At 42.8% G+C, this 27,076-nt stretch overlaps 1 protein-coding gene across 1 annotated transcript in view; it reads right to left on the reverse strand.

Moving 5' to 3' along the window:
* The window catches only part of ADAMTS12 (ADAM metallopeptidase with thrombospondin type 1 motif 12), a 324,205-nt gene extending 308,813 nt beyond the window's left edge, over nucleotides 1-15,392 (reverse strand). Inside the window, exons 1-2 of the mRNA XM_032763220.1 lie at nucleotides 15,193-15,392; nucleotides 12,745-13,106 (exon numbers count right to left, since the gene is read on the reverse strand). Of these exons, the coding sequence (XP_032619111.1) occupies nucleotides 12,745-13,106; nucleotides 15,193-15,319 (489 nt within the window). The 5' untranslated portion in view covers nucleotides 15,320-15,392. The remainder of the gene's footprint in view (nucleotides 1-12,744; nucleotides 13,107-15,192) is intronic.
* Between the last annotated feature and the right edge of the window lie 11,684 nt (nucleotides 15,393-27,076).

Below are 27,076 nucleotides of genomic sequence, written 5' to 3' on the forward strand. Positions count from 1 at the left end.
CGAAGCTGGCATAGATATGTGCATGAGTTACTATGTGTCACAAGGGAATCTTTGTCCTTTTACACTGATTTGGATTCAGTTCCCGTACACACATCCAGAAACAAAGCCACAGAAACATTAGTGCCACAGAGAAGGTAGCAAAAATATAAATAGGTGTTAATTAAATAGGCTTGGGGGGTTATTGCAATGTTTGGAATTTTTAAATGAACTGTTCTTTTGAATTCAAATAAGTACCTGGTACTCAGGAGACATTTTGTCTGCCAGAATTTCTGGTAGCAGCAAACAGCAGCAGATTAAACCAAAGATGAAATACTACCAGTGGATGCAGTTTCAACCCTGATAGACCAACTAGCTGGCACTCATCAGTATTACTTAGCAGGCGTGCTTCTGTTATCGTTACGGAAACATGCATATACCTAATGAGCCAGAGTTTTTACAAAAGGAAGCTAAAGTATTTGGCAGTTGGTCTCACCAAAACAAGTAGCCGTTGTTCCCAGAGACTTAGCCAGTTTGCCTGATATGATCCTGAATGAAAAAGATATTTGCGTGAATTACTGAGATTCATTTAGCTCTCTGACTGAGTACCATATAATCATGGGCTGGTCTACACTGGCGGGGGGTGGGATCGATCTAAGATATGCAACTTCAGCTACATGAATAGTGTAGCTGAAGTCGAAGTATCTTAGATCGATTTACCTCTCGTCCTCATGGCGCGGGATTGACGTCCGCAGTTTCCCCTGTTGACTCCGCTACCGCCGCTCACACTAGGAGTACCAGAGTCGACGAGAGCGCTTTCAGGGATCGAAAGATCGTGTCTGGATGAGACACAATATATCGATCCCAGAGAAATCAATCGCTACCAGCCGATATGGCGGGTAGTCTAGACGTACCCCATGTTGCATAGGAATTGTTAACCAACACATATGTTAGGTTAGTACATACCACATTATACAATGCCTGGCAGTTATAAGAGCTGACCTAGCCTATGCTTTTTCCAGAGTTCTGTTCATTCATGCTAAGCTACATCCCACAACACCCTGCAACTCAGCATTCGCCATAAGCAAATAGGAAACTTGTCAAAAATCAAGATACATTTGTTCTGTGTCTTAGTACAAGCTAGGGAGATGCTTTGTGGACCAATACCTAGATAAGGAAGGTACAGAACAACAAGTTAAGGAACTGGTGCAAACCAATGGGTTAGATGTTAGTGATATGTAAGAAGTTTTATAGCTTGTATAAATCAGCCTAAAAATAGTTGTAGCTGAAATGTGTAATTTTGGGAGCACATCTTCTGTGTAAGGGGAATTTAACAATGCTGCACAAGATGGCTTCCCAGAAACTGGTATCATGTTGAACCTTTTTCATGTACTATACTATTACTGACTTTTAGCAATAAACCTGACCAATATTGGTAAGTTGGTGTCTCGCCTACATAGCAGAATGAACCAAAGTGTGGTCAAACAATTGACAATCCAATTTATCAACAGAATCTATAAACTGGATGCTCTGTTCATGGCAGTCTGCATGGTATTTATGTTTTGAAGCCTCCCTTATTTGCAATATATTAACTGTAGCTGGTTATTTTTTTTATTCGATTGTCTCTTATTCTGCTCCTTTTGCTACACACTGTTCTAATGAGAAGCATCACGTTTTATACCTCAGCCATTACAATCCTCCCGATCATAGGAACTCAGACCAGCTGCAAACCTCAGCCTAACACAGAGCCAGTTCATTTACACAAGGAAGATAAACATCCTGTAGCCACATCACGAAATACTTACAGGATCCCAGACAGTCTTTTTTAGACCAGACTGCGCAGGAGAAATGCCTTAGTAGCTTCATGACAATTTATGGCACCTACATTAATGAAACTTCTAAAGGAGGGGAGAGGGAACACACACACACATTCACATCTCCTCCAGTTAAGTGGACATTCTCAAGAAGTTCAGGCCTATGCTATAAAATGTGGGGCTTTGTAGGGCTGTCAATTAATCGTAGTTAGCTCATGTGATTAACTCAACAAAATTAATTGTGATTAATCGCAGTTTTAATTGTATTGTTAAACAATAGAACACCAATTGAAATGTATTAAATAGTTTGGATGTTTTTCTACATGTTCATTTCAATTGGGCACATGTACTTTGGGATGTTACTACAAAGACAATTAAAGCAATTAAAGCATGATCAGGAGTAGATTAAGCCACTGAGAGGACAGGATGTCCCCATATAAAAATAAAATTTCAGTATTTGCAGAGAGAAAAAAATGATGCTATTTTGCAGGACCCAGGTGCAATGTTCTACTGCACTTGCAGTTTACTACTAATATATTTATTTTAATCCACCCACACTAATAGTTCTACTGAAATGCTAGAATTCTGGGCTAACCACTTGATATTGGTCAAAGGTGACATCTCACAACAAGAGTCATGTTACAGAATCAGCAAAGGCAGCTGAACTCACACACACAGTATTGAGAACTCCAAAGAGGTTCATCGGGACTGTCAGCTTGGATGTTCCTGCAGACAGATGAGAGACAGACCTCACTGGAGCCCTTGGAGTTATGAATAAAGCTGGGGTTTGGGCACTAAGGAAAGGAATGAACTCCCAAGAAAATGTTAAATAGAAAAAACCTGCAGTGAATAGTGATCCTACAGTTATGAACAGCAAGAAGGTAACTTCTTCATATTTATTAACACAGTAAAAGAAATATCTCTAGAAACCAAGCAACAGAGACACACAGCTACCGTCTACAATAGGAGAAAACTGGTCACATGGAAGGTAGGATAAAAAACACATGCACAGGAAACTCCATATTCTATGGGATTTCTTTCTAAGAGTAAGTTTTTCTATATATAGTGTGTCTAATTGACAACAGAAAGTACACGGCAGATATATAGAGGGAACCACTTAGTGGTTCTCTTTCCTTTTTTTTTCTTAAAGCAGCACAAGACTCAGAGTTTAAAGGCTTCCTGTGTCCTGGCCTGGAAACATTCCCATCTGCAAAAGAAGAGAGTTTGCAGAGGGGCTTATGCCTTCTAGGGTGGCATTTTTCAGACTTTCTCCAGGTACATTCTGGCTCTCACAGACAGGGCTGTCCTTAGGATTTATGGGGCCCTAGGCAGTATTATTAAACTGGCAGCCCAAGCTCACAGCCTGGTGGGGGAGGGGGAGGAGGGACGAGGCAGCGAAGGATAATGAGATGCCCGGCCTGCCTCATGGTGGCAGAGAGTCACAGTTCCCCACAGAGACTCCCATACCCTCTCCCTCATGCAGAATGGACATGAAGAACGTACATAATTAAAAGCACTAAAATTTGGGAATAAAAAATGTCAGTCACAGGTTTTTTGATATGCCCTGAAGTTTGTCAGAGATTTATTTGCAAAAACTTAGTAGTAAGGGTGAGTCAGCTGTCCTGCTGAATACAACATTACATATAATGGAATACATGATGCAGCTCTTCTCTGTTTTACATTTTCTTAATCAGTATTTCTAAGCTGAATTTATATTTTAAATGTACTCAAACCTTAAGCCAGCATTCCAGATTACTACATATTTAACTCACTGAAACAAAGACATTATTTTAAATTAATCAGAGAGGTTTAGTGTGTTCATAACAATGTTCATTGCTTTTAGAAAAAGGGAACAGTAATTTACATTGTGTGATCTCTATAACAAGAGACATGGTTATGAAATTTCACCAACTTTAAAAAAATATGTTTCCAAAGATTTTAGGTATAACAAGGATTTTATGTCTTACTAAGGTACTGATTTTGCTGGAGGGTTCTTTTAAAACTAGTTCATCAGATAGTCAGAAGTAAAGAAAGGGAAACTCTTTGTCCAGCTATCTGGAAGGGAAGGACTGTTGTCCCTTTAAGGGCTCTCTTCAGTGGGGAGTGGGGGGAGAGGTGGTGAAGGGATGGACAGAAAGGACAGGAAGACTTGGAAGCATTTTTTTTTTTTAACTATAGTAATTAAAATGTGTATTTTAGATAAGGGAGGTCTTTTGAAGGATTTATTTAAAAAACTGTATGTCTGAAGATCCACGCATTTAAGGCTAAAGATGATTGTGCATCTAAAACTCTATGCAAGCATTTTTTAGAAATGTGATTTTATAATCTTCACCAGCTCACTAATGAAATATTTTTAAAGCAAATTTTAAACTAAGGTCCTGTAGACTGACATGTTCTGTGTAAATATTACATTAATGCACAACTGTTTTTGTCAGTAAAGTCAGAAACTGACAGTATAAAAATTTATTTGGGCATAAGCTTTCGTGGACAGCTGATGAAATGGGTTCTAGCCCACAAAAGCTTATGCCCAAATAATTTGTTAGTCTCTGAGGTGCCACAAGGACTCGTCCTTGTTTTTGCTGGTACAGACTAACAGGACTACCACTCTGAAACCTGTCAGTATATACCTTGGGGTTGGCAAATGCCTGTTAAATGGCTTTATTACCCCTTGAATGTCTCTTTAACAGTTTCAATGTTGTGCTAATAGGTCTGGCAGGCTGGAGGTTTTTTCACTTTTAACTACTAGATTCCCTCCCAAGGAAGACTCACCAGGCTAGAGCAGCCATCTGTGGGAGCCTGCAGGAAGGGTCAGAACAGGGATAGGAAAAGAAGATGGTGGACACTAAGACCCAGCGGTGCCCCAAATTTTCAGGTGCCCTACGCAGCTGTCTATGTTGCCTATGCCTAAGGATGGGCCTTGCTCACAGATAATCACTTATGTCCTTCTTCCTCGACTCAGCAAATCAAGGTTGCTGCTGTCCCACAGGTGCTAATGAAATCTGAACAAAGTGCACAAACAGAATGGGGAGATGTGCTGGCCTTCCCTGGACAACCAGGATCTACCAGTTAATATAACGGGTACAGAAATGTCACATGAGGAGGTGGGAGACTCAGTTTAAATAAATTTCATTTTAATGGAATGGGAAGATTTGGACAGAAGCCAAAAAAAAACTTCTCCAGGTTTTGGCCCATTCTTAAAAGTGTAAGGAGCAGTTCCGTCAAGGATTGTGGGAAAGTGTTTGTGATCAAGCAGAAAAATAGCCTTTGCAAAAGTAGTTCTATCTGGGTGAGATGACTGATTATAATGTATTTCTTAATAACGAAATACATCTAAAGGAATAATAAAGTGAGAGGGGAGCGGGTTTTCAGAACTGCTCAGCACCCACAGTTGGGGCATTGCTCTCAATGGGAATGGCAGGGAGCTGATCACTTTTGAAAGGTTTGGTACTACGTTATCTGGTCTTATTTCAGGTGACGCTAAAATGGAGAGGAGAGGCGCCTCGGGGGGAGGGAGTGTGTGTGATCTGAGAACACAGTCCATTTCCTCAGGTCCAGCACTGGGGAGAGGATTTGGCTCTTTGACAGTGTCTGTTAAATAAGGATTTGTTCAGGCACAGTGGAGTCTGCTCTTTTCATTTTCAAATGTTCTCTGTGGCCATGAAGTTCCATTATCAGTGAGCAAGGGTGAATTCAAATTGAGGTGGTCACTAGGGCAACATTCGGTAGGAAGGACAATGGGACCTCGACTCTGGTATATGATTTGTTGTCAAATGTTTACTCATCTGTGAAAAGAGGAAATCATTAGCATTTCACAGAAACAGATTTACCATTAGCATACATTTCATAGCAAAGGAACTTTCACAGACAAAGAAACTCCAATCAAGGAAGGTGTTGATTATCAATGTGTAGGCAGGACTGACAGTGCTATAGTGTGTGTGCGTGTGTGTGTATAGTCTTGCCCAGATGTCAAATAAATGATTACCAGGGCAACTGCATCGCAGTTATTTTACCCCAGGATACACAATAATCTTTTTGCACTTCATACTATGTTGCTAAGTGTGAAACATTCTCTATAACAATAAACTAACATTTGGAACAAAGATACTATTGGTAAATTACTAAATAGATTAGATAGTTACCATAACTGTATGAAAACAAAGGAACAGTGAACAACTGCACCAAAGAGTGCTTCGGTGATGATATACACTGCTACCCCAATATAACGTGGCCTGATACAACACAAATTCAGATATAACGTGGTAAAGCAGTGCTACAGGGGGGAAGGGCTGCATGCTCCAGCGGATCAAAGTAAGTTTGATATAACGCGGTTTCACCTATAATGTGGTAAGATTTTTTAGCTCCCGAGGACAGCATTATATTGGGGCAGAGGTGTACATATTTAGTGTGGGAAGAAGGTTGATCTTGTGATGAAGGCACTGGACCTCTAGGTGGTACAACAGACCAGCTTCCCCTGGACTGGCCACTTCCTGTGTCTTCCTGTTCTCTCTTCAGTTTGAGAGGGGTGGTTGTGGCATTCAGCTTCTCTCTCAACAGAGGGCTGCTGCTCCTACATTCTCAATAGTTCAAACAGTCTTCTCAGCTCACTTTCCAGTGTCTACCTCCTCCTCTTTGTCAGAGGGAAGGAGGGGAAGGAAAAGGCGGTCAGAGTCTGGCCTCCCAGTTGGGTCTTATCCACAGTCCAGACTCTTCCCAGAAAATCATGCACGCATGCCTGCCTGCCTCTCCTTCACTCTCCCCATTTCCCTGTCGGTGTCTCCCTTTTTAGTAGCCCTCCATTTGGAACATGCTTTGCAGTTGCTGAGGGGCTGGGCCTTTTTGGCCCAGCACTGCTCCATTACACCTTACGTCTTAGCTATCGGGTGTAGCTGAGCCTAGTGAGACTCAGAACCTTAAAAGGGGCTGGGCCAGGCTCAGAAGAGGAAATGACAGCAATTTGTTGACCAGAAGCCACCACAGAGCATTCCACAGGCACAAGAATGAATATTTGTATTTGGTTTGCTTCAGTTCATAGTTGGTTTCCGTGTAATGTGGGCTGAACAAGAACCCTTTAACTAAATTAGAAATCTGTGAGAGGTTTGGGGGCAGGGGAATGGAACAGAGAGTTAACGTGGGTCTCCAGTGACATTTCTTTCTAGTTGTTCAGAACCTGGTTCTGCATTTCTGGAGCAACTTTCAAGAAAATCCATTGCTTTATCTCTAGAAAAGAACTACAGCTATTTAACACACCCCCCCCCCCCAGGTATTATCTGTCAGGCCATAAATAGGCTAGAGTCAAGATGTGAAACAGTAGCAGCACTGGATTCAGTTAAATATAAAAACAATTCTGGAATGATCAACTCATGAGAACACCTGGGATCTGACTCTCAAGATTTTTCCCCCTAGCACAAACCTCTGAACTGTGAAGCTAGAAAATTTAGGATTGTTATTTAGTTCATGCTTCCCATCCACAACAATTCAGGAAATCATTTGATGACTATAAGAGCTCAGAAATCAAGAAGGTCAAATTTGTATAAGAAACCTACTAATGTGTAAAATATCACAATTCACTTACGCAAACAACACCATGTCACACACACCTGCTCTCCAACGCTTCCACTGTCTCTCCCTTCATTGAAGTGTCCAGTTCAAAATTGTCACACTAATTTTTGAGATCCTCTGTGAATTTACTGCAGACTATGTCACAAATCTTCTTTCTCTTCCCTGCCCTCTCTGGTCATCTGGCCCATCTCATAATTGGTAAGAAAAATCTCTCCTCACTTACTCCTGTCATCTGGAAGTGTCTTCCTGGGGAAAAAAATCCTTCCCTCATCAATTCTTCATCTCTGTAAATTTCATGTGAAGACTTTCTCCACTGCTTAAACATCCTAAGGGAGGAGTGGGGAAAATAAGTCCGAGGGGGAGTTATTCCACTCTGTAAGCCATTTTGGGATACTGCATGTACAAAAGATGCTATATATGAACATTGTAATGTAAAGTATAACAAAGTTCTTAGGACTTTCCACATTTCTCCATTGGTATATAGTGTAAACAGAGAAAGCATGATGACATTCTGGTAAAAAACAAGCAATATATTGTCATCCTGGAGGAACACTGCCAGCAATCAGGCAGAAAGTTGTTTCATATACACAGGTAATTAGAGAACCCTGCTACCTTTATCAAGGCTCTTAATATGATTCGCTCAATAGGTTTCCTCTGAAAATTACTAGAAAATTGATCTCCCAGCAGCAGATGGTTTATGTCTGTATCCACTTTTATGAAGCAATAAAAAGACTCCCAAAATGTAATGAATAAAAATGAATAGTAATAGCAATGTCATTGTTACATGAAAGAGTGATAGGATACATCATTTTAAATGGATGCAGAAATAAGCTTCAAAGTAAAAAAAAACAGGGGAGCTGAAAATCTGCTCCTTACACTTTCTCTATTTCCATCTATGCTGCATCTGTATGATCTTTATTACAGGACATAAATCCAGGAACATCTGTGTTCAGTGTGGTGAGGATTTGCTCTGACATTACATTATTATCTGAAACTCGGAAAAACAGTAACTTACAAAAATTAACTGAAAGTTAAAAAGACCTAATACGAAAGTAAGTTCTTCTAGAGGCAAAGTTCATGAGTAAGAAACACTGGTGTTAGCTGGGTAGAGGTCAGGAGTTTGCTTATCGCTCTAGCACTGTAGTCAAATGGTGCTTTACTCTATTTAATAAAAACTGTCCTAACTAGATAACAAGCATCTATTTTTGTCATTTATTTGCTCTATTTTTGTTGTTTATTTCCTTGATAAGGAAATTTCCTCCAGAATCAGTAAAGCCAGCCAGGCCCTTGGCCAACTCTGAACAAAAGTCCCTACCTAAGACATCATTTGTCTCTCCACCAAATTGAAGATCTACAGTGCAGTGGTCCTAACATCTCTTCTGTATGGTTCTGAGACATGGACACACATTAAACAGCTTGAGCAATTTCACGTGTGCTCCTGCCACTCAATAATAAGCATTTGCTGGCAGGAGGGAGTGACTGTAGTGGCTTTTAGTGGTTCCTCCCTGTCAGCCTCAGAGGGAGGTCACTACACCTCACTACGCCATCTAGCATGCTAATCCCCTGTCTAGCAGCAGCAGTCAATAGCCCAGCACCCTGACTGGGGCAGAGAGCAAACACAGGCAGGCTCAAGACCTCTGGGAAGGGCAGAGCAGTAGTGGTCTATACAACCCAGCTTCTTGGCTGGGGCAGACAGCAAACAAGCACAGGCTGTCTGGCCTTGGGTAAGTAAGCCACCGTCCCCAGGGTGGGGTTCACAGCAGGGAATAGGTGTACCTGGGGCCACCCTACTCCACTGGGTCCCAGCCCAGGGTCCTACCGATAATAGCAGGTGGTCCTGCCACTGGGTCAGCAGGGATACTACCAAAACATACTGACTGTGGTTTCAGCAACACAGCTGAATGAATGTCTGGTTTCCCTGGGGTACTTCTTACCTCTACCTGTTCATAGGACTTGGTTGCTTGCAGGTCCTCAATGTCCTCGGGATACTCAGGAGCCAACAGTCCCAGTAGCTCCTTGGGATACTCGCCTGGCGACAATCCTGGCAACTACCCAGGATATTCAGCTGATGCAGTCCCAGCAGCTCCCTTCCCTTGGAGTTCTCCTCCAGGGGCAGGGGTTGGCACAGATCAGTCCCTAGCCCAAGAGCCAGCAGCAAGGCAGAGGCATCTGCCTCCTTCCCTTGCTCTGACCCAACTGAGCTGAAGGCCCCGCCTCTTATACTTCCTGTTCCACCCCTCTGCTTCCAGCGTGTGGGGCGGGACCAGCCTGGCTCCACCCACCAGGGGGAGGGGAGTGATTCTTCCCTGTCAGCCTCGGGGGAAGGCCACTCTGACTCACTACTGTGACCAGTATGAAGGTCCTTGAGAGAACAAACACAACAGCATCAAGGAAATGGTACTGAGAGCAGAATTTGACTGGACATCATCAGAATGGAAGACCACTGCCACCCAGAACAGATCCTGTATAGGGAGCTGAGGCAGAGCAAAAGAAAGAAGGGCCATCCTTATAAGTGCTTCAAAGATAACTGGAAGAGCAGTCTCCACTAGGCTGGCATCAATCTTTAAAAACTTGAGCAAACGGCACAGAACAGGACTCACTGATGGTCTTTGACAAGATTAGCATGCAGCAGGTTCAAGCGGGATCGATGAAATCATGTCCAGGCTGCATGTGAAAGGCTCCACAAAGCCACATCATCAAACATCATGGAGAAAGACTTCCCATGCCCTCCGTGTGGCCGACTCTGTGCATCAGGGTTCTGACTTTACAGTCATATATGAAGCCATAGATGAACTACTACTACTCTAAGTTCTCATTTGTCTTGCCAAGCTACCCAGAACATTGGCAGGCAAAGAGCACCACTGGTATTGCTGTTCATGTTCAACTCATTTGAAACCTAAAGTGTTATTCTAGCCAGACGGTGGCTTAGTCACCTACACTCTTGACCCTTTCCTCCCAAAGATACAAGTCATGGCTCTGGCCCTCGGAAGTATAAATTGAGACATAGGTAGTTTGCTCAGCAGTACTTTTGGATGAAGAGCAAAATTTTCCAGAGTGCCTACGGCCCAGAGGCACAAGGGGACTTAGGCACTGCAATGCTGAGCATCACAACACCTAACTTTGAGGCACCTAGAAGATCACAGGAACAACACTGAGATCACAAAGTCCAAGTTAGGCTCCTAGACTCCCTTTGTAATGCATGAGGAGAGATAGGCGCCTAAGAATGCAATCCACAAAAGCCAGCATACTAGGTGGGGAGCTGCCTAAGCTAGCAATGGAAGATGCTGACAAGGGAAGATGCCTCTCTCAGAGTTCAGTGCCTGAGTCAGGCTGCAGGGAGATGTCTATTTCTGCTAGCAATCCACAACCATGAACCCCTCTCCCAGCATCAGGCAGCTTAGTTGTTTCAGGCAAGAATGAATTAGGTGCTTGCCTATTTGTTGTAGACAGAATATTTGAAAGCCCTAAAAGAATGAGCATTTAATTCAAGTTCTACATCTCATGGATATTAATATAAAATTGCTGTGGAGGCAAAAGACTATTCATCAAAAGAAACTAATTGCTTTTGACTACGTTTTCATCTGAGATACTCTTCTCTATAACCTAATTTTCACTTTATATTTCTAAAATGCTCCAAAAAGACTTTGACAAATCTACAAACATCAATCTCTGCCTTTTCATTGAGTAATATTCTGTATCTTATTGAAACATATAATGTTGGAAATGTATCTCTAAGAAGAGTACAGCTGTTGTTTTTCAGTTCTGTCATGTGCTACTCCAAGGGCCCCAATTTCATCTGCAGGAGACCAATTTTCATGTGTGTCCAGGATATTTTAGAAGCCCACAGGGGTTTCTAAAGCTTTGGAATAGCAAGGAATTTCTTTACATATCGACAGACTGGGGAAGGAGGAGGGAATTCTTCCCAGATGTTTATCTTGGCACAATGCATTCTGCAGACATGAGAGAATTCAAGCTTGAGAGTGAACTCTGGTCTCTTGTTCTGCAGGCCATTGCAGACTGAGACACACTGCACAAAGTTCTGGCTATCACTGTTGTCTTTCAGTAAACCAAACAGTCCTGAGGAATCTTATTCTACTGCCCATTTGATTTCCCAGTCTCAAATAATTTAAACCCTTGCAGATTAAATTCTGCACTTGGATGCAGACACCCAGCTGCCACCAAAGTGAATGGGAAAAACATAACAATTTATTTGTCCATTTTCAAAAGCTTTCATGTGTTACCCAGAAAGATCAAGAAGCTCACAGGTGCCAGATGGTTGCACACTGTTGCTTCTGTAGACCAAGCTCATTGCAAAGACTATGGACTCTTTGCATCCCTCCATTGCCCCCACAAGCGCACAGTGCGCCAGCCTCCCATTCCCCTCTGTTTCAGGGGCTCCCAACAACCCACACCCCTTCCTTCATGACAGGGGCTCTCTGTGGCCCCCAATTTCCCTCTCCCGTCATACCAGAAACTCTGAGTACCCCCCTTTCTCCCATTCTCTTCATATGTCAACAGCTCTCTGTGCACCCCACCTCATTTCCTTTCTCCTCTACCATGTTAGGGCCTCTATGTATCCCATCATTCCTCCCTACTCCGCCCTGTCCCTGCATCATTCTCATTTTCTGACTGAGGGGGAGAAGCCTCTGAAGGTGTTCACTCTATTGAAACAATGGGCAGAGTAGAGATGGAGAGTCAGCCAGTTCTTTGACTTATAGACAAGTCCAGAGATGGTGGAAGCTGCTGGCTCTGCTAACCAGATCCAAGCAGCTCCACGTGCACCCTCATGTCCAGCTTGTGGTTTTCCATTTTTCACCAAAATGAATAGGATTCTTCCCACTGATGCCTAAAATACTCCCTGAAATTTTGGAATTGGTAGGATGTAGCATTCAAAAGTTATCGCATTACAGGCAGACAGAGAAATGCCTTCCAGTTGAGCATAAGCCCTTGCTTTGCTCACCTAATAAACAGCCAAAAACCGAACTAAAGTTCAGCTGAATCTTTGCAGTATGGATATTGAACTAGAAACCCCATTATAAGCTCTCATAAAGTTTCCAGTGCATCTGAACTTCAGTGGTGCTAAAAATATTGTTCAACAAGAATAAGCACTTCACCTCCCAGACCTAGTCCAAACTAGAGTATATAGAGAAATGGGGATTTTAAAAAGTTGCAAACTTTTGTACCTTTCCCACCCCACAAAAAAAAAAGCTTTAGATTTTGTTTAAAGTTTGTGTGAAAATTCAGTCCGGTTCTCATTCAAGTGATACATAAATGCAGGTTATTTTATTCAGACTAGTTCATCTAGTGTTTTTAACCAAATGCATGCACACCTCTGGTTCACTTCCAAAGAGATCAAAATTAGCATGGAACCACGATGCAAGACTACATCACTTACCAGCCCATTGCAAGTGCTGATTGCTGCTGGTCCATTCCCAGAATTTGGCTGCAAGACTGTACCAATGAGGTGACATGAGGTTCCTCTGTAAGGTACAATCTTTGCACCAGTGTGGTTCCCGTATCTCCTTTCCAATACATAGTTAGCAGAAAGGAATCCTCGATGGACAGTCAAATTAAAAAACAGCTCCTTCTCCTTGTGGTTAATTTTATAATACACAAGGTTTTCCTTTCTACTGAAGTCTCTTTTCCTCCTGGTATCTGAGGTGTAATGGTGTAAACTGTAAGAGAGAAAATGGCCACTTGCATCTACTTTTGCAGGACCAACCACATGGTATTCTTGCAGCGTCTGGATAAAGTGCTCTGGAAAAAAAAGCAATGGGGAAATTTTAGTTTTTCATAGAATCATAGAATCAAAGGACTGAGAGGGACCTTGAGAGGTCATCTTGTCCAGTCCCCTGCACTCATGGCAGGAATAAGTATTATCTAGGCCATTCCTGACAGGTGTTTGTCTAACCTGCTCTTAAAAATCTCCAGTGATCGAGATTCTAGATTGTCCCCTAGACAATTTATTCCAGGGCTTAACCACCCTGACAGTAAGAAAGCTTTTCCTAATGTCCAGCCTAAACCTCTTTTGCTGCAATTTAAGCCCATTGCTTCTTGTCATATCCTCAGAGGTTAAGAATAACAATTCTTCTCCCTCCTCCTTGTAACAACCTTTTATGTACTTGAAAACTGTTATCATGTCTCCTCTCAGCCTTCTCTTTTCCAGACTAAACAAATCCAATTTTTTCAATCTTCCTTCATAGCTCATGTTTTCTAGACCTTTCAATCATTTTTATTGCTCTTCTCTGGACATTCTCGAATTTGTCCACATCTTTCCTGAAATGCGGCGCCCAGAACTGGACACAATACTCCAGTTGAGGCCTAATCAGCGTAGAATAGAGCAGAATTACTTCTCATGTCTTCCTTACAACACTCCTGCTAATACATCCCAGAATGATGATTGGAGCCTCTGGCAGTTACCACAATTTGAGTACTAAATAATAGGTAGTAGCTGTTGCATAGTATTGGATATTAGTGAGGGGCAAGAATGCCGTGAATTTCTTCCCCCTTCTCGAGTCTGATAACAGTGACAGCGCGCTCATTCTTGTTCCCACTGATGTACATGGAAGTTATGCTCTGGAGGTCAATGGCCAAGAGTGGGCTCACCTCAGAGTAATTTAGGCCATATTTTGATCAGTTCAAGCTGTTATAATCTAACAGTGGGTGTCCTGTGAATTCTAAATCTCTGGTTGTGTAAATTAAATCCACCAATACAAATATGAAAACTTATAAAACTTCAGGAGAGAGCACTTGGTTCTCTCTCCCTCTCTCTCTGTAGGGTAGAGAATTGATGTTGTGTTTGAAATGTGAAAGGATGTGAATGGGAGAAATGCTTTTAAGTTTTTAAGGTTGGTGTTAAGGAGGGAGAGTGTAAAAAGCCCAAATGAAAAGCTGTTGAAGTAGTCAGGCCTGATTTTCCACTGCACAACACCCCCTTATGCCTGTGGAATGGTGTGAAGAATCAGCCCCTCCCCCACGAGTTTCCCTTTCATATATGTGAGTTCTGAAATGATAAAAGCTTTGGAGTATACAAGTAAAGCTTTTGATACTGTCTCACATGACCTTCTCATAAACAAACTAGGGAAATACAACCTAGATGGATCTACTATAAGGTGGGTGCAAAACGGGTTGTAAGACGGCTCCCAGAGAGTAGTTTTCAGTGGTTCACAGTCATGCTGGAAGGGTCCTTACGCCAATTTTGTGTTGCTGTATCACAACGTAACATTATAGAATTGCTACTAAGAAGAAATAGTCTATTTCCAGGATTATGAACTGCCTACATTTTGTAATGAGAAATGAGGTGGGTATTTACAGGCCTATTAAGAGTAAATTTAGATTTCAGCAATGAAATTTTGAACTGCAATCTAGCCTAATTGTTTCCAGAAAGCAACAACATGACAGTCTGAGTTGTCTGCACAGTGCTTCATTGACCTCAACTTTAAAATCAAATTGTCTGCCACAGGAGTGTTGCAAACACAGAGCTGCAAGTTCAGACTCCAAAAAATTTGAGCTATTGTAACCAGAGAGACATTTCTGCACAGGGGGCAAGGGGGAGGGGAGTAACTAGCACAACACTGTAAGGTTTGCAGTCTCTAGTGTGAGAAGCAGCAACGCTGATCTGGGGAAAGTAAAATAGTCACAAAGCTCCATGGAAGTTAGATCCTATAAGTGAAACATTCTGTAAATACAGATGGGGAGACTACTCTATACAAAAGAATAAATTGAATATATTTACTTAGATCTTGGTGATCTGGTTTATAATCTAACAGAGGTGGGGGGAGAAAGGACACCAAGTTTGCATCTATTAAGCATAACTTTAATTAAAATGAGAGAAGCCACTGACCTTGCCTCTTGTCTGGAAAGAAAAATCTGCCCGGTGGAGGATTTCTACCATAGCAGAGCGCTTGCATGAGAAGGAACTGGACCCAAAAGGAAAAGTTAGCAATCCAGTTTCTCTGCACACATGGCATGTTTTAGCTGGGGGAAATCAACTGAGTGTATTCAGCAAAGTCCTAGCTGGAAAGAAAACTGTAAAGGTGCATGGCCAAGGGAAACTAATGCAGAGAGAGAGAGAGGCGCTTCCTCACAGAGAAAGAGCAGAGAAGCTTTTCCTGAAAAGGGGAGTGATTAGGAGTTCTGGTGTCTGATTTCTGCAAGGGCAGGAAGGAGGGTTCAGCTAGGAAGTTGCTTCCAGGGAATCCTTCATTAGTAGGCTGTAGCCCACAAAAACTTATGCCCAAATACATTTGTTAGTCTCTAAGGTGCCACAAGGACTCCTCGTGGTCTTTACAAACAGCAATGTTAGCTTCAGTTCCCATGCAGCCCAGCTCGAACTTCAAACCCTCCAGCAGTTGATTTGTTCCCTGATGGAGAAAATCCGGGACAAGGGCTGCATGGATTTGTCCCTGGAGGGAGGTCCAAAGCCATCTATGTACTGAGGCCAGACTGCACTCGCTCTGTCCTGGGAGCGCTGAGCCTGTCCCTACATGCTTCCTCGGATGCCTTCAGTTCCCACTTTATACCCACTGTCCCCTGAATACACTTAGCTCCAACTCCCCATGCAATACCTGCCTGCCCCTGAGCACCGACCGGGCTCCACTCTCCCTTTGGTGTGCCTGGTTCCAGCCCCCAAGCTATAATAGCCCCACCTATGGCACCCCCTGCCACAGCCTCTCTGCCTGAGATTCACTCAGTGCTACCCCTCTCCCATACATCTATTCTGCCAGGTGAGCAACCAGTTCCCATCCTGTTGTTGTGAGGGGAGGGTGCTCCAATTGAATTCTGACGCTGGTGGTTGCATCCTGACTCCTTATGCTCCAAGAACACAGCAAGCATTCCGCACTAGAACTGGAACACATTGTGAGAGATACATCAAATCAAGGTGTTTGCAGAAGCATAAAGCAATTTCATTCTCTTGTAGATGCAGCCCGCGTCTTCCCCGCACAGCCTCCCTCTATTTTTGTATTTCCTCCAGTGCTTATGTCCCAGTCAGATTATAAACTCCACAGGGCAGGGCCCATGTCTGTAAAACACATAGTACCCGTTAGGGTGCTCTGTCAATACCCATCTGAACAGGGGAGTCTTCCCTTCCCCTGTGGAAGCTTTTGGGCAGTGTTGTGTGAAATAGCTGCTCATTCACCCCAGAAGTGGCAGCATTTCATTGCTAGGTGAAATGATCCCACTAGAGTTTGCACATCAGTGTGGCAGGCTGACAAACAGAAATACCTTCGCATGCCTTGAGTTCTCTTTGCATCGTCAATCTTCCATTTCCAGGGCTTTGCCTTTTCCTGGTCCTTTGGAAGTGTAGGGTGGGAGTGGGTGGGGAAGGCTGAAAGTCCCTTTTAATAAACAAACCTTCCCCTCCCAGAGGTTACTTTCCCGCTGTCCTGCCTTGCAACAAGATTCAAAGAAAAATAAGGTGCTCCTTCTATGGGTTCTTTTCCACAACAAAACCACAGGACTCAGACATATTATACTTCCCTGCCTATAGATCCCTCTACAATCTGGCTTCTTCTACAGGGAGCTGCTTATATAATCTTCCCAGCATGTGTTGCTGCAGTGGCCTATAACTCTCAGATGCCCTCGAAAACAGTAATTCCTAGCAGCCCTTGTAGGATTCCCTTCACTCTGCCCTCTAGTGATGTCATGCAATAACCATAGAACTCTTATTAAGACATTTTGTGTTTATGAACCCAGATTAGATTAAACTGACTTTATAGACCTTTTTTTTTCTTCATGTTTTATCCTCCTAGTGGCACTAGAGGGCAAAGCTAAGATTGACAGAGCCAGAAGAGTACCCAGAAGCCACCTACTACAGGACAGGCCCAACAAAGAAAATAACAGAACGCCACTAGCCATCACCTACAGCCCCCAACTAAAACCTCTCCAGCGCATCATCAAAGATCTACAACCTATCCTTAAAGATGATTCCTTCAACTCTCAAGATCCTGGAGACAGGCCAGTCCTCGCTTATAGAGTTTCCTCCCAACTAAACAAATACTCACCGAGCCGCACACCATACAACATAACACTAACCCAGGAACCTATCCTTGGAACAAAGCCCATGCCAGCTCTGTCCAATATCAATTCAATGGACACATCATTAACCAATCACATCAGGGGTTCTTCACCTGCACAATCTACAATGATATTTGCATCATGTCCAGCAATGGCCCCTCTTTGCCATGTCATTGCCAACTGACAGTCTCTTCGCAAAAGAATAAATGGACAACAAATCTGACATCAGGAATTCCCTACATTCAAAAACAGTGAAGAGAACACCTTCAACCTCTACTAACCACTCAGTGACAGCACTTGAAGGTGCAGTTTTGCAGCCAAAAAACTTCCAAAACGACTCCAAGAAAGAGCTGAACTCGAATTAATATGCAAATTAGACCCAATTACTCAGCCTTAACAGGACTGGAATGGGCTGGGGCATTAACAGTGATCTATTTCCCTCTGTTAAGTTTTCTCACTTTATGTCATCTTAATGATCACTTCAACTTTTTTTCCCTGCTGACATAGCTCATCTCATATAGACTCTTCTGTTGGTATCATACTTCCATCTTTCCTGTCTCTGAATGTATAATATCTCCTGTCTGCGTGTTCCTTTGTGATCTGAAGAAGGGCTGATACTCACGAAGCTTCATGCTGAAATAAATTTGTTTAGCTTAATCCACAAGTACTCTTGTCTTTTTGCGGTACGACAAACGGCGCTACTCTGAAACCTAAGTTGTTGGGCTGTCTTACTCTTTGGTTCTTTTTGGCTTTAACTTCACTTCTGAATCCCTGGTTGTTAAATGCTTTTTTCGGACAAACTTGTAACACTCTTTCATTTGTTACCCTCATTGATATCATAGCGCTAAAACCTCACTACAATTTTCAATATCATTTATCTGGATATATGTTTTCACGTTGCCCCATCTGCTACCTATAACACACACTTACCAAGCACAGCTTTCGGCTTATACTATGCCATTCATTCAGCAAAACTCCTTCATTAATTTTAATGGCGCTTCTGCCGAACATGATGTGCTTAATGATTTTCTGCAACTTATGTTATTATCCGTCTTATTAGGGAGACAATGGTTGGAAATCTTCATGGGAGCAAGTTTTGTGGAGGAGACACTCTCTGAACTCACACAGAGCTCTCTTCAGGTCTCATATCACTATTTCAGTCAGTGTGAAACAGGCAAAGCAACTGAGAGGCAAATAGACCTCAGTTTAGCAGTTCTAATGAAGAGCTCCAGAGAATAGCCTTAGAAATGTTTATGCAAGCTTATCAAGCCATAAAAATACAGCTCCTTCAGTCATGAGGAAACAAGACATGTTAACAAGGAAACTGTACTTGCTAATGGTCTAAAATTTACTTGCTAGTTATGGAAGGACAACAATAGACTACATGGAGAAATGCAATATTATATAGTATATATTACACTGCTGACGCCAAAGCTTCTGAATAATGTATCAAACTTTACAATTCTGGTCACTGAGAACGAAAAATGTCCTTAAAAATGTTATTGCTCTAGTCTAGCTGTTGGCTCCGATTACTGCAGTGAATCGCTGCATGATTTGGTTTCCATGTTCCGTGACCGTCAAAAGTGATCTTCCGCATTGTCAGGAGGTTCTTGTAGCCTCAACAACATCGATGGTTTGATGGCAGCCCTCAACATCGTTCACTCAATGAGTGAAGATGTTCATTGATTTTCGAAGACGAGGTCTAAAGCTTTTTGCTGCAATAATAGCAATTATTGCCAGCATTCCAGTATCATGCAGTCCATATGAAGGGAAAAACCTATTTACAACATGAAACCAACTTTTAGGTGCATAAACTATGACCAACAATCAGAAAAAAAAAGAAAAAAAAAAAAAAAAACGGCAGCTTTGTGCGATTGAAGTTGTTGCCTCTGCTTGTCTGCAGACTGATTACACAGAAGTACGCTGGTTTCTTGCGAATGGGAGCGTTTGCAGAGTTCCCCTACTCAAGAAGATTGCCACTCTGCAGCATTGGAGCTGGGAGGAATGTCAGCATCCACCACTTGTTGAATCAAGAAGATTTTTTACTACCCTTACACATCAAGCTGGTCTGATGAGAACTTTGTCAAGGCATTGACAAAACAAAGCAGCCTTCAATACCTCGTGGAAATTTCCAAGGTTAAGTTGACTAATAAAGAAGGTGTCTTTGTTGGTCCCAGATTCGTGAACTTCTTCGAGATGATGCATTTGACCATGCACTCCGTACAAGGAAAAGGGCATGGAGAAACCTTCCAGTTAGTGGCATAAATTTTCTCAAGAAACAACAAGGCAGAGAACTACAGGTTGTTGGTGGAAAACCCTGAAGCATATAAAAGCTCTGGTTGCAACATGTCACTAAAGATACATTTTTTGCACTCTCATCTAGATTTTTTTCTAACGAACTCGGGCGAATGAGCGCAGCACGGCGAGCAATTTCACAGGACATTGCAACAATGAGAAACACATCTCAGGCAATGAGCCCATCAATGCTTGCGCGACATTGCTGGAAAGTACAAAGATGAATTTAATGAATACAGAACAGCCAAGAAGCGCCGAGTACACCTGAAATAGGACTAAACAATGTACATAATATTTTTGCCTTTGTTTCTCATAATAAATTGTATTATATAACCCTTGCTGATTTTTAACGTGTTACATAAACAGACAGGTGAATATACTATCATTAAAGCAACCATAACACATGGAAAGACCTAGGATGTACCAAGTTACTGATATTTCAAACCTTTCACTATGCTACACAATATACATAGACATAAAATGTAAAAACTTAAATATTTTAGAAACAGTAGCCAATCAGTTGTTTTAATTGTCATATTTCAATTCAGCACATCAAAATACATAATAAATAGCACATTTTATCTCTGAAGCAGATGACTTCTCAAAAATTGTAGACCAGTATTATCAGCAGCACTCTTGAGAAGGTTTGTTCACTATAATGTTATTTCTTTATTTTAATACATAGCTCCTGACAGGGGAACTGGAACAATTTGTGGGAGGGCGGGGTGCTGGGAGCCATTGAACCAAACTGTAAACCCTTTATGTTATGGAAACCACTTCAAGCCAGAGGGTGCAATAGCACCCCCAGCACCCTTGGTTTCAGCACCTGTGCTGTCTGATCTGTTATATATAAATAATGTATTTAGACTGTAAGCTCCTCGAGGCATCTTCTACTCTGTGTTTGGTTGGCTCTTAGGCATTAATGTAATAAACATTATTAATAAAATAAAATACTAATAATGAAATATTGTGTGATATAATGATGACTTCAGGGGCCTGGGAGTCAGAAATCATTGAAGATTCTGTTTGCAGTTCTGCCATTAATCTGCTTTGCAACATTGAAAATTTCATTTAACCAGCGTATCTCGTTATTTACTCATCTCCAGAAGGACTTCAGTAATACCTACCTGCTTCACAGGGGCCTGATGCAGTTTGCAGCGCTCAGTGTTCTGATGGCACGTACAGACTGTTGGAGGAAACATTCCAAACGTGCCCATTATTATTCTAGAATTATTTGATTGGAGAAAAGAGAAGACTGCACTGAAGTCAATGATCTAAAGTGCAAGAGGACAGCAAGGTGAGCCGCAGAAGCAAGGACTAGAAGAGGAAGCATGGTCCAGAAGTTAGCAGGATAAAGGATAGAGGATAGAACTCCCTGCTCCACCACAGATTTCCTGTGTGACTTGGGCACAGGGCCATCCCTAGGGGGGTGCAGGGCCAGGGGAAGAAGTGAAGAATCCGTCATTTCCGGGGCTGACCACGCCGGCCAATCGCACTGGCCCACAGGGCCCTCCAAAGCATGGCTCTGCTTGGGAAAGTCTCTCAGTTCTTGGGAAAGTCTCTCATATCCTCACCAGTAACTGCACATCACACCATAGTAACTCTAGCTCAGGAACCAATCCATGCAACAAACCTCGATGCCAACTCTGCCCACATATCTACACCAGCGACACCATCACAGGACCTAACCAGATCAGCCACACCATCACAGTTATCTGCACTGTCACCAACGTAATATGCGCCCATATAGCAGAGCAATGTGCCTCAGCATATTGTATACACGGCCAAACTGGACAGTTCTCACAGAAAAGGATAAATGACACAAATCAAATTAGGAAGGCAATATACAAACCTGTAGGAGAAACACAGTCTCCTGCCAACACATATAGAACCTTAAGTGCCATCTGGAGCAAAAAACTACAGGACCAGACTCAAGAGACGAACTGCTGAGCTTCATTCATCTGCATTGACACCATCAGCTCAGATTGACAAAGACAAGTGGAAGTGGCTTGCAATTACAGAACCAGTTTCTCCTCTTTGGTTTTCACACCTCAACTGTTAGAAACGGTCTATCCTCCTGATTGAATACCTCATTATCTCAACTTGCTTGCATATATATACTCTCCTGAAATTCACACTACATGCATCTGAGAAGTGAGATATTCACGCCAGAAGCTCGTGCTCAAAATGTCTGTTAGTCATCAGGTGCACAGGTTCTTTGCCGCTCTCTCAGTTCCTAATGTCACCTAGGAAAAACAGCACTTCCCACTCACAGATGTTGTGACATAAAATATGTTAGAGACTGTGAGTGCCTCAACATTAGAAATGGGGTCATGTAAGTACTTCTGACAGAGGTACTTCTTAGTAGGATTGGAGAGGTGCTGCAAATAGCTATTAATTTGTCCAATGTGACGTTCACGCTGTATTTATAACCTGTTAAGATACAGACACATATACATCCCCCACTTGAGCACTGAACTGCAAACCACAGCTTTTTCAGGTTCCTCATTTTATAAAAAAGCTCTGATAGGAGAAAGAGGGGAATATGATCGTCGAAGAGCAGTAGGAGGCAGGATCTTTTGAATGGGAGATGGAGAGACAAAAAGCGTGTTGTTGAGAATCAGCCAGCAATGAGGAGCGAAAGTGTCATTAGCTTGAAACAAGCTGAGTAGACAGAACAGGACATGCCTGAGAGCGCCTAGCTCGAAGGAGAAATTCATTAGTTTGCCTGAAGAATGTAAAAGGAAAATGATCCAAATTCATGAGTTAGTCCAATGGAAGAAATACTTGCTCACATGCTGAGGCCAGGTCTACACTGTGACTTTAAATCGGTAATGGCCGATATACCGATTTAAGGCTGTATCCGTTCACACGACGTCGTCATTAAATCGAGTTAAATGGCTCCTAAATCGATTTCGGAACTCTCTCCAAACGAGAGGAGTAGCGCTAAATTCGATAGCGATATACTGGATTAGGGTTGTGTGACGGAAATCGACGTTATTGCTCCGGGCAGCATCCCAGAGTGCGCACTGACCGCTCTGGACAGCAATCTGAACTCAGATGCAGCAGGCAGGTAACAGGAAAAGCCCCGCAAACTTTTGAATTACATTTCCTGCTTGCCCAGCGTGGAGCTCTGATCAGCACGGCTGGCGATGCAGTCTGAAATCGAAAAAGAGCTCCAGCATAGACTGTACGGGAATCTAGGTCTGATCGCTTATGGGAGACAAATCTGTTATCCAGCTGCCGTACAGAAACAAGACCAAAGCGTTGAATAAAACTCCAGGATACACAGCGCTGCGTGACAAGCGTAACGGGGCCAGAGACTCAAATGGACGCTCATGAAGGGAGGGAGGGGGTACTGAGGACTCCAGCTATCCACAGTCCACAGCATCTCTTGAAAATTATTTGCATTCGTGGCTGAGCTCCCAATGTTGTGGTTCAAACACAGCCTGGCGGTTCAGGGAACAGCTCTTCAGTTTATCTCCCCCCCACCACCACGTGAAAAAAAGGAAAGATGCTGTCGATGGGTGTGCTCAATGCACTCCACGAAAAAGGCCAAGAAGTTGTCTGCTGCCTCACAAAGGGAGGGTGAGGCTGTACCAGCACCCCCCGGGCAATGTTTTCTGCCATCAGGCACTGTGCTCTCAACCCGGAAGTGGAACTATGGGATAGCTGAGAAAGCTAAGCCACAGTGCACCGCTCCTGAAATCGATGGTAGCTTTGGACCATGGACGCAAACAATCGATTTCGGGATCCCACTGTGGACGCGCTAAACCAATTTTATTAGATCTGTTTTGTAATATCGGTTTAAGCTAATTCGAAATAATCGTGCAGTGTAGACGTACCCTGAGAGATGAAACACGACAGAGGCTAACACTCAACCAATGTCACTCACCTGAGATCACAAGGAGCATCCATCAAAGAAAGGATATGGCTAAAGTCGGAAGCAAATCATGAAATGCCCCACTGCTGAAAGAGAGCTTTTGATGGATTGCAAGAAGTTTGGCCCCTTGTCCTAGAGAAAATAAAGGACTGGTGCCCCCACGGGCAGTGTGAACATTTCCAAAACTTCAGCCCCTTTCTCCATGTGAAGTCATGTATCTCTCGGTATTGCCCTTGGTAGTATAATTTCATTATTCCCCAAGTGTTATTACCCTGTGTTGATTTTTGACTGATTATGATCTTTTATTGTATTTCTATTGTATTACTTGTGATTAATTATATACCTCTGTATAATATTGTACCTCTCTTTAGATGAGTGGAGTATCTGTGTGGCTTCTTTTCGTTTGGCATTGTGTTTAAATACTTTGCTTTACTGTTTTTGATAAAAAGCATTCAGACTGTGATGACCTGTGAAAGCTGTGGAATTCGGATTGTAAGCAATAGTTGCAGAGATAGACAAAACCTGCACAATCTGTATATCAGTACAGGCAGAGAAGGGATGATGGTAACCTAAACAGAGATGTTGCCATTAGAGAAGACCAGTCATCTATAGTTAAGACAGCACTCTAGATACTGGATGGATATGCCACACGTTAAACAAAGGCTTAGGAAAAAATACAAGGTAAGAATTTTGAACCTGAGGGTAGCATGTGAACAAATGTGCTTTAAGCAAAGATCACATTCCAGTTCATGCAGCCTGCAACCCTTGTGCCAATGGAACTGGCAGCAGCAAGGGCCGGGTTCTTCTTTCTAGGGGATTCTCTACAATTTGCTTAACTTTGGCTTGAGACCTCACCCAGTAATCTGGGAACCTATATCCGCTCTGGCTCATCTGTCCCCACTTGCAAGCACATTTGACAGAGGTCTCAACAAAAGAACTTTATTGGGGAAAGAAAAGGTACAGGACCGGGTGAACTTGGACAAACTTTGCAATGTAATACTTTCTGCCGCCTGCTACCACAGGGTGCATGGGTCCTTTTCCTGAACAATTGGACCTTGAGTGGCTAAAGCAGGTTTTCTGCTGCCGAGACTCCCACTCACTGTTTGTGGCTCCGGGGTCCCTGCTTCTTGGAGTTTGGACTAGATGAACTCCTGAGGTCCCTTCCAACCCTGATATTCTATTATTCTTAGGCAGCTCTGAGGTTCTACCACCTGTCCTAATAGAATGATTTAAGCAGCTAGGACAGGGAAGCCTCACCAGAGTCTTTAAGCCAGCGTACATTGATGTTCAAATTCCTCTGCTGAGCAACTGCTCTCACTCTGCTGCTATCCTGCTGAAGCCTTTGCACTGCCCTTTGCTGGCCAGGTGACTAGAACTGCTACTAGGCTTTCTTGTCTACTTTCCACTACCAGATGACTGGAATCACTGCTGAGTTCTGTTTAAATAAGGCAACTAGTTCTCAGCTTAGCTGTTGTTAGGTGCAAGGTGATCAGTGACACAAGGAACTCACCAGACTCCTATCACCCAGAAAGGTGTTCCCAGCAAGAAACCAGGAACATTCAATCTCTCTTCCTTTAAGCCCTCATTCTGTCCAGAGCCTCTTACCCAATCTCAGTAAACATCATCAGGGTGACCCCAAACCCAGTCATTGTCCAGGCTTTGCCCAAGTGGTTTCTAACACAGTTATCTCTAAAATATCAGCCCCACGTACAAAACTTAGCTGAATTCTACCCCAATGTCTGGAACCTATCCACAGTTAATATGTAAATGAGACATTACCTCGCTGATTTGACTCCCCTTGCTCTCCACCAGATGACAGCAAAGGACGTATTTGTATGTAAATAAGGTACTCTCGAGAGCACAGCTGACATTTAAATGAGGTACTGCTTCACTCAGTCAATTCTCCTTGCTCTCCAATAGATTCCAACAGAGAGCTCACTCAGCTATCTCCCTTCTCTCCTAGGCTTCAGGCCACAGGGCTTACAAGCCTACACCATATATCATCCTGGATGATGATCAAGGGGCAGTGAACCTACAGAGTCAGGAGTAAGGACCTTCAGGGAGACAAGAAGGAAGAGCAATCAGGAGTCAAGAAGAAGTATCAGGTGCTGAAACTAGATATAGAAGGAACTGGCAGGTGGAAGTTATAAGAGATTCAGTGGGGGGGTGTGGGGATGGACTGAGAAATAGAACCCAAACAAAGAGAAGAGGACAAAGTGGTGCTCTCTGAGCCAAGACAAGAGCTATCATAGTGAATCTGGAAAGTGCAGTGATTTGAGAGACCAAAGAAACACTTTCTAAGAGGTCATTTCTGTGTAGGTTGACCAGACAGCAAGTGTGAAAAACTGGGACGGGGTGGGGGGTAATAGAAGCCTATACAAGGAAAAGATCCAAAAATTGGGACTGTCTCTATCAAATCGAGACATCCGGTCACCCTATTTCTGTGGTTGTAAAAAAAAATTCTAATTTTTACAATGTCAGTCACACATGCAAATTCCAGTGATGACTCCTTGTTCTGAAAGAGCCCAACCTAAGAGCCTGGGGTCTTTGTTAATGCAGGAAAACCCTTTCACACTAGAAAAAAAGTCCTTCAAATTTTATAATCCAACATAAATTGTAAAGTACAGAAGTTGTAGAGGGATCCATAAGATACACTGTATGGTTACTACAAAGTAAGTGCAGTTTTGGGAAACTCAGAATTAAACAAACATAGATATACAGAAGGGAGGTCAGAAAAGAGCAACGAAAGTGATTCAGGGAGTGAGTGGAATGCATTGGTCATGCGAAAAGATTAACACAGCTACATATGAATAGCATGGCTAGGTGATAATTAAAGGTGTGGGAGGGTGGAATCTGGTAACCGTCTACAGATTTGGAGGGTGTAAAAACTGTGGAGGGAGAGGAATTGCTCTCCCAGAATAAACAGGGTGAAAGCAAGCAAGGGAAATGTAGGTTGAATGTCAGTTCAAACTTCTTGGTAGTAAAATCTATAGGGCTGGGATTATAGTCACTCAAGGGAAGTGGTAGAAGCCCCATCCTTGGAGACATTTAAAATTAGACCAGACAAACAACCAGTGTCACTTCTATTGTTTAAAGGGAGGAGCTACTACAAAGTGAATGTCAGAATTAGTGTCCACTGAATCAGTGGAAAGATTCCCATATACTTCAATGCTGGCCCTGGCACTAATTGTACTAAAGAGGTAGATAGCTCCTTTCTATCACAAAGGCTTTATAACAGATTACCTAGATAATCATAGAATATCAGGGTTGGAAGGGACCTCAGAAGGTCATCTATAGTCCAACCCCCTACTCAAAGCAAGACTAATCCCCAGACAGATTTTTTTACCCCAGGTCCCTAAATGGCCTCCTCAAGGATTGAGCTCACAACCATGGATTTTAGGAGGCCAATACTCAAACCACTGAGCTATCCCTCCACAATCAAATACCGTTATTCTTCTCTGAGATCTATTTAGAGAGAAACTTTGGGCATGCTATTTTTTTAATCTTGTTTTCTTGTTCTTAGTTGGGGATG

Source organism: Chelonoidis abingdonii, chromosome 6, assembly GCF_003597395.2.
Source record: "Chelonoidis abingdonii isolate Lonesome George chromosome 6, CheloAbing_2.0, whole genome shotgun sequence".
In the NCBI taxonomy this organism is placed as follows: domain Eukaryota; kingdom Metazoa; phylum Chordata; order Testudines; family Testudinidae; genus Chelonoidis; species Chelonoidis abingdonii.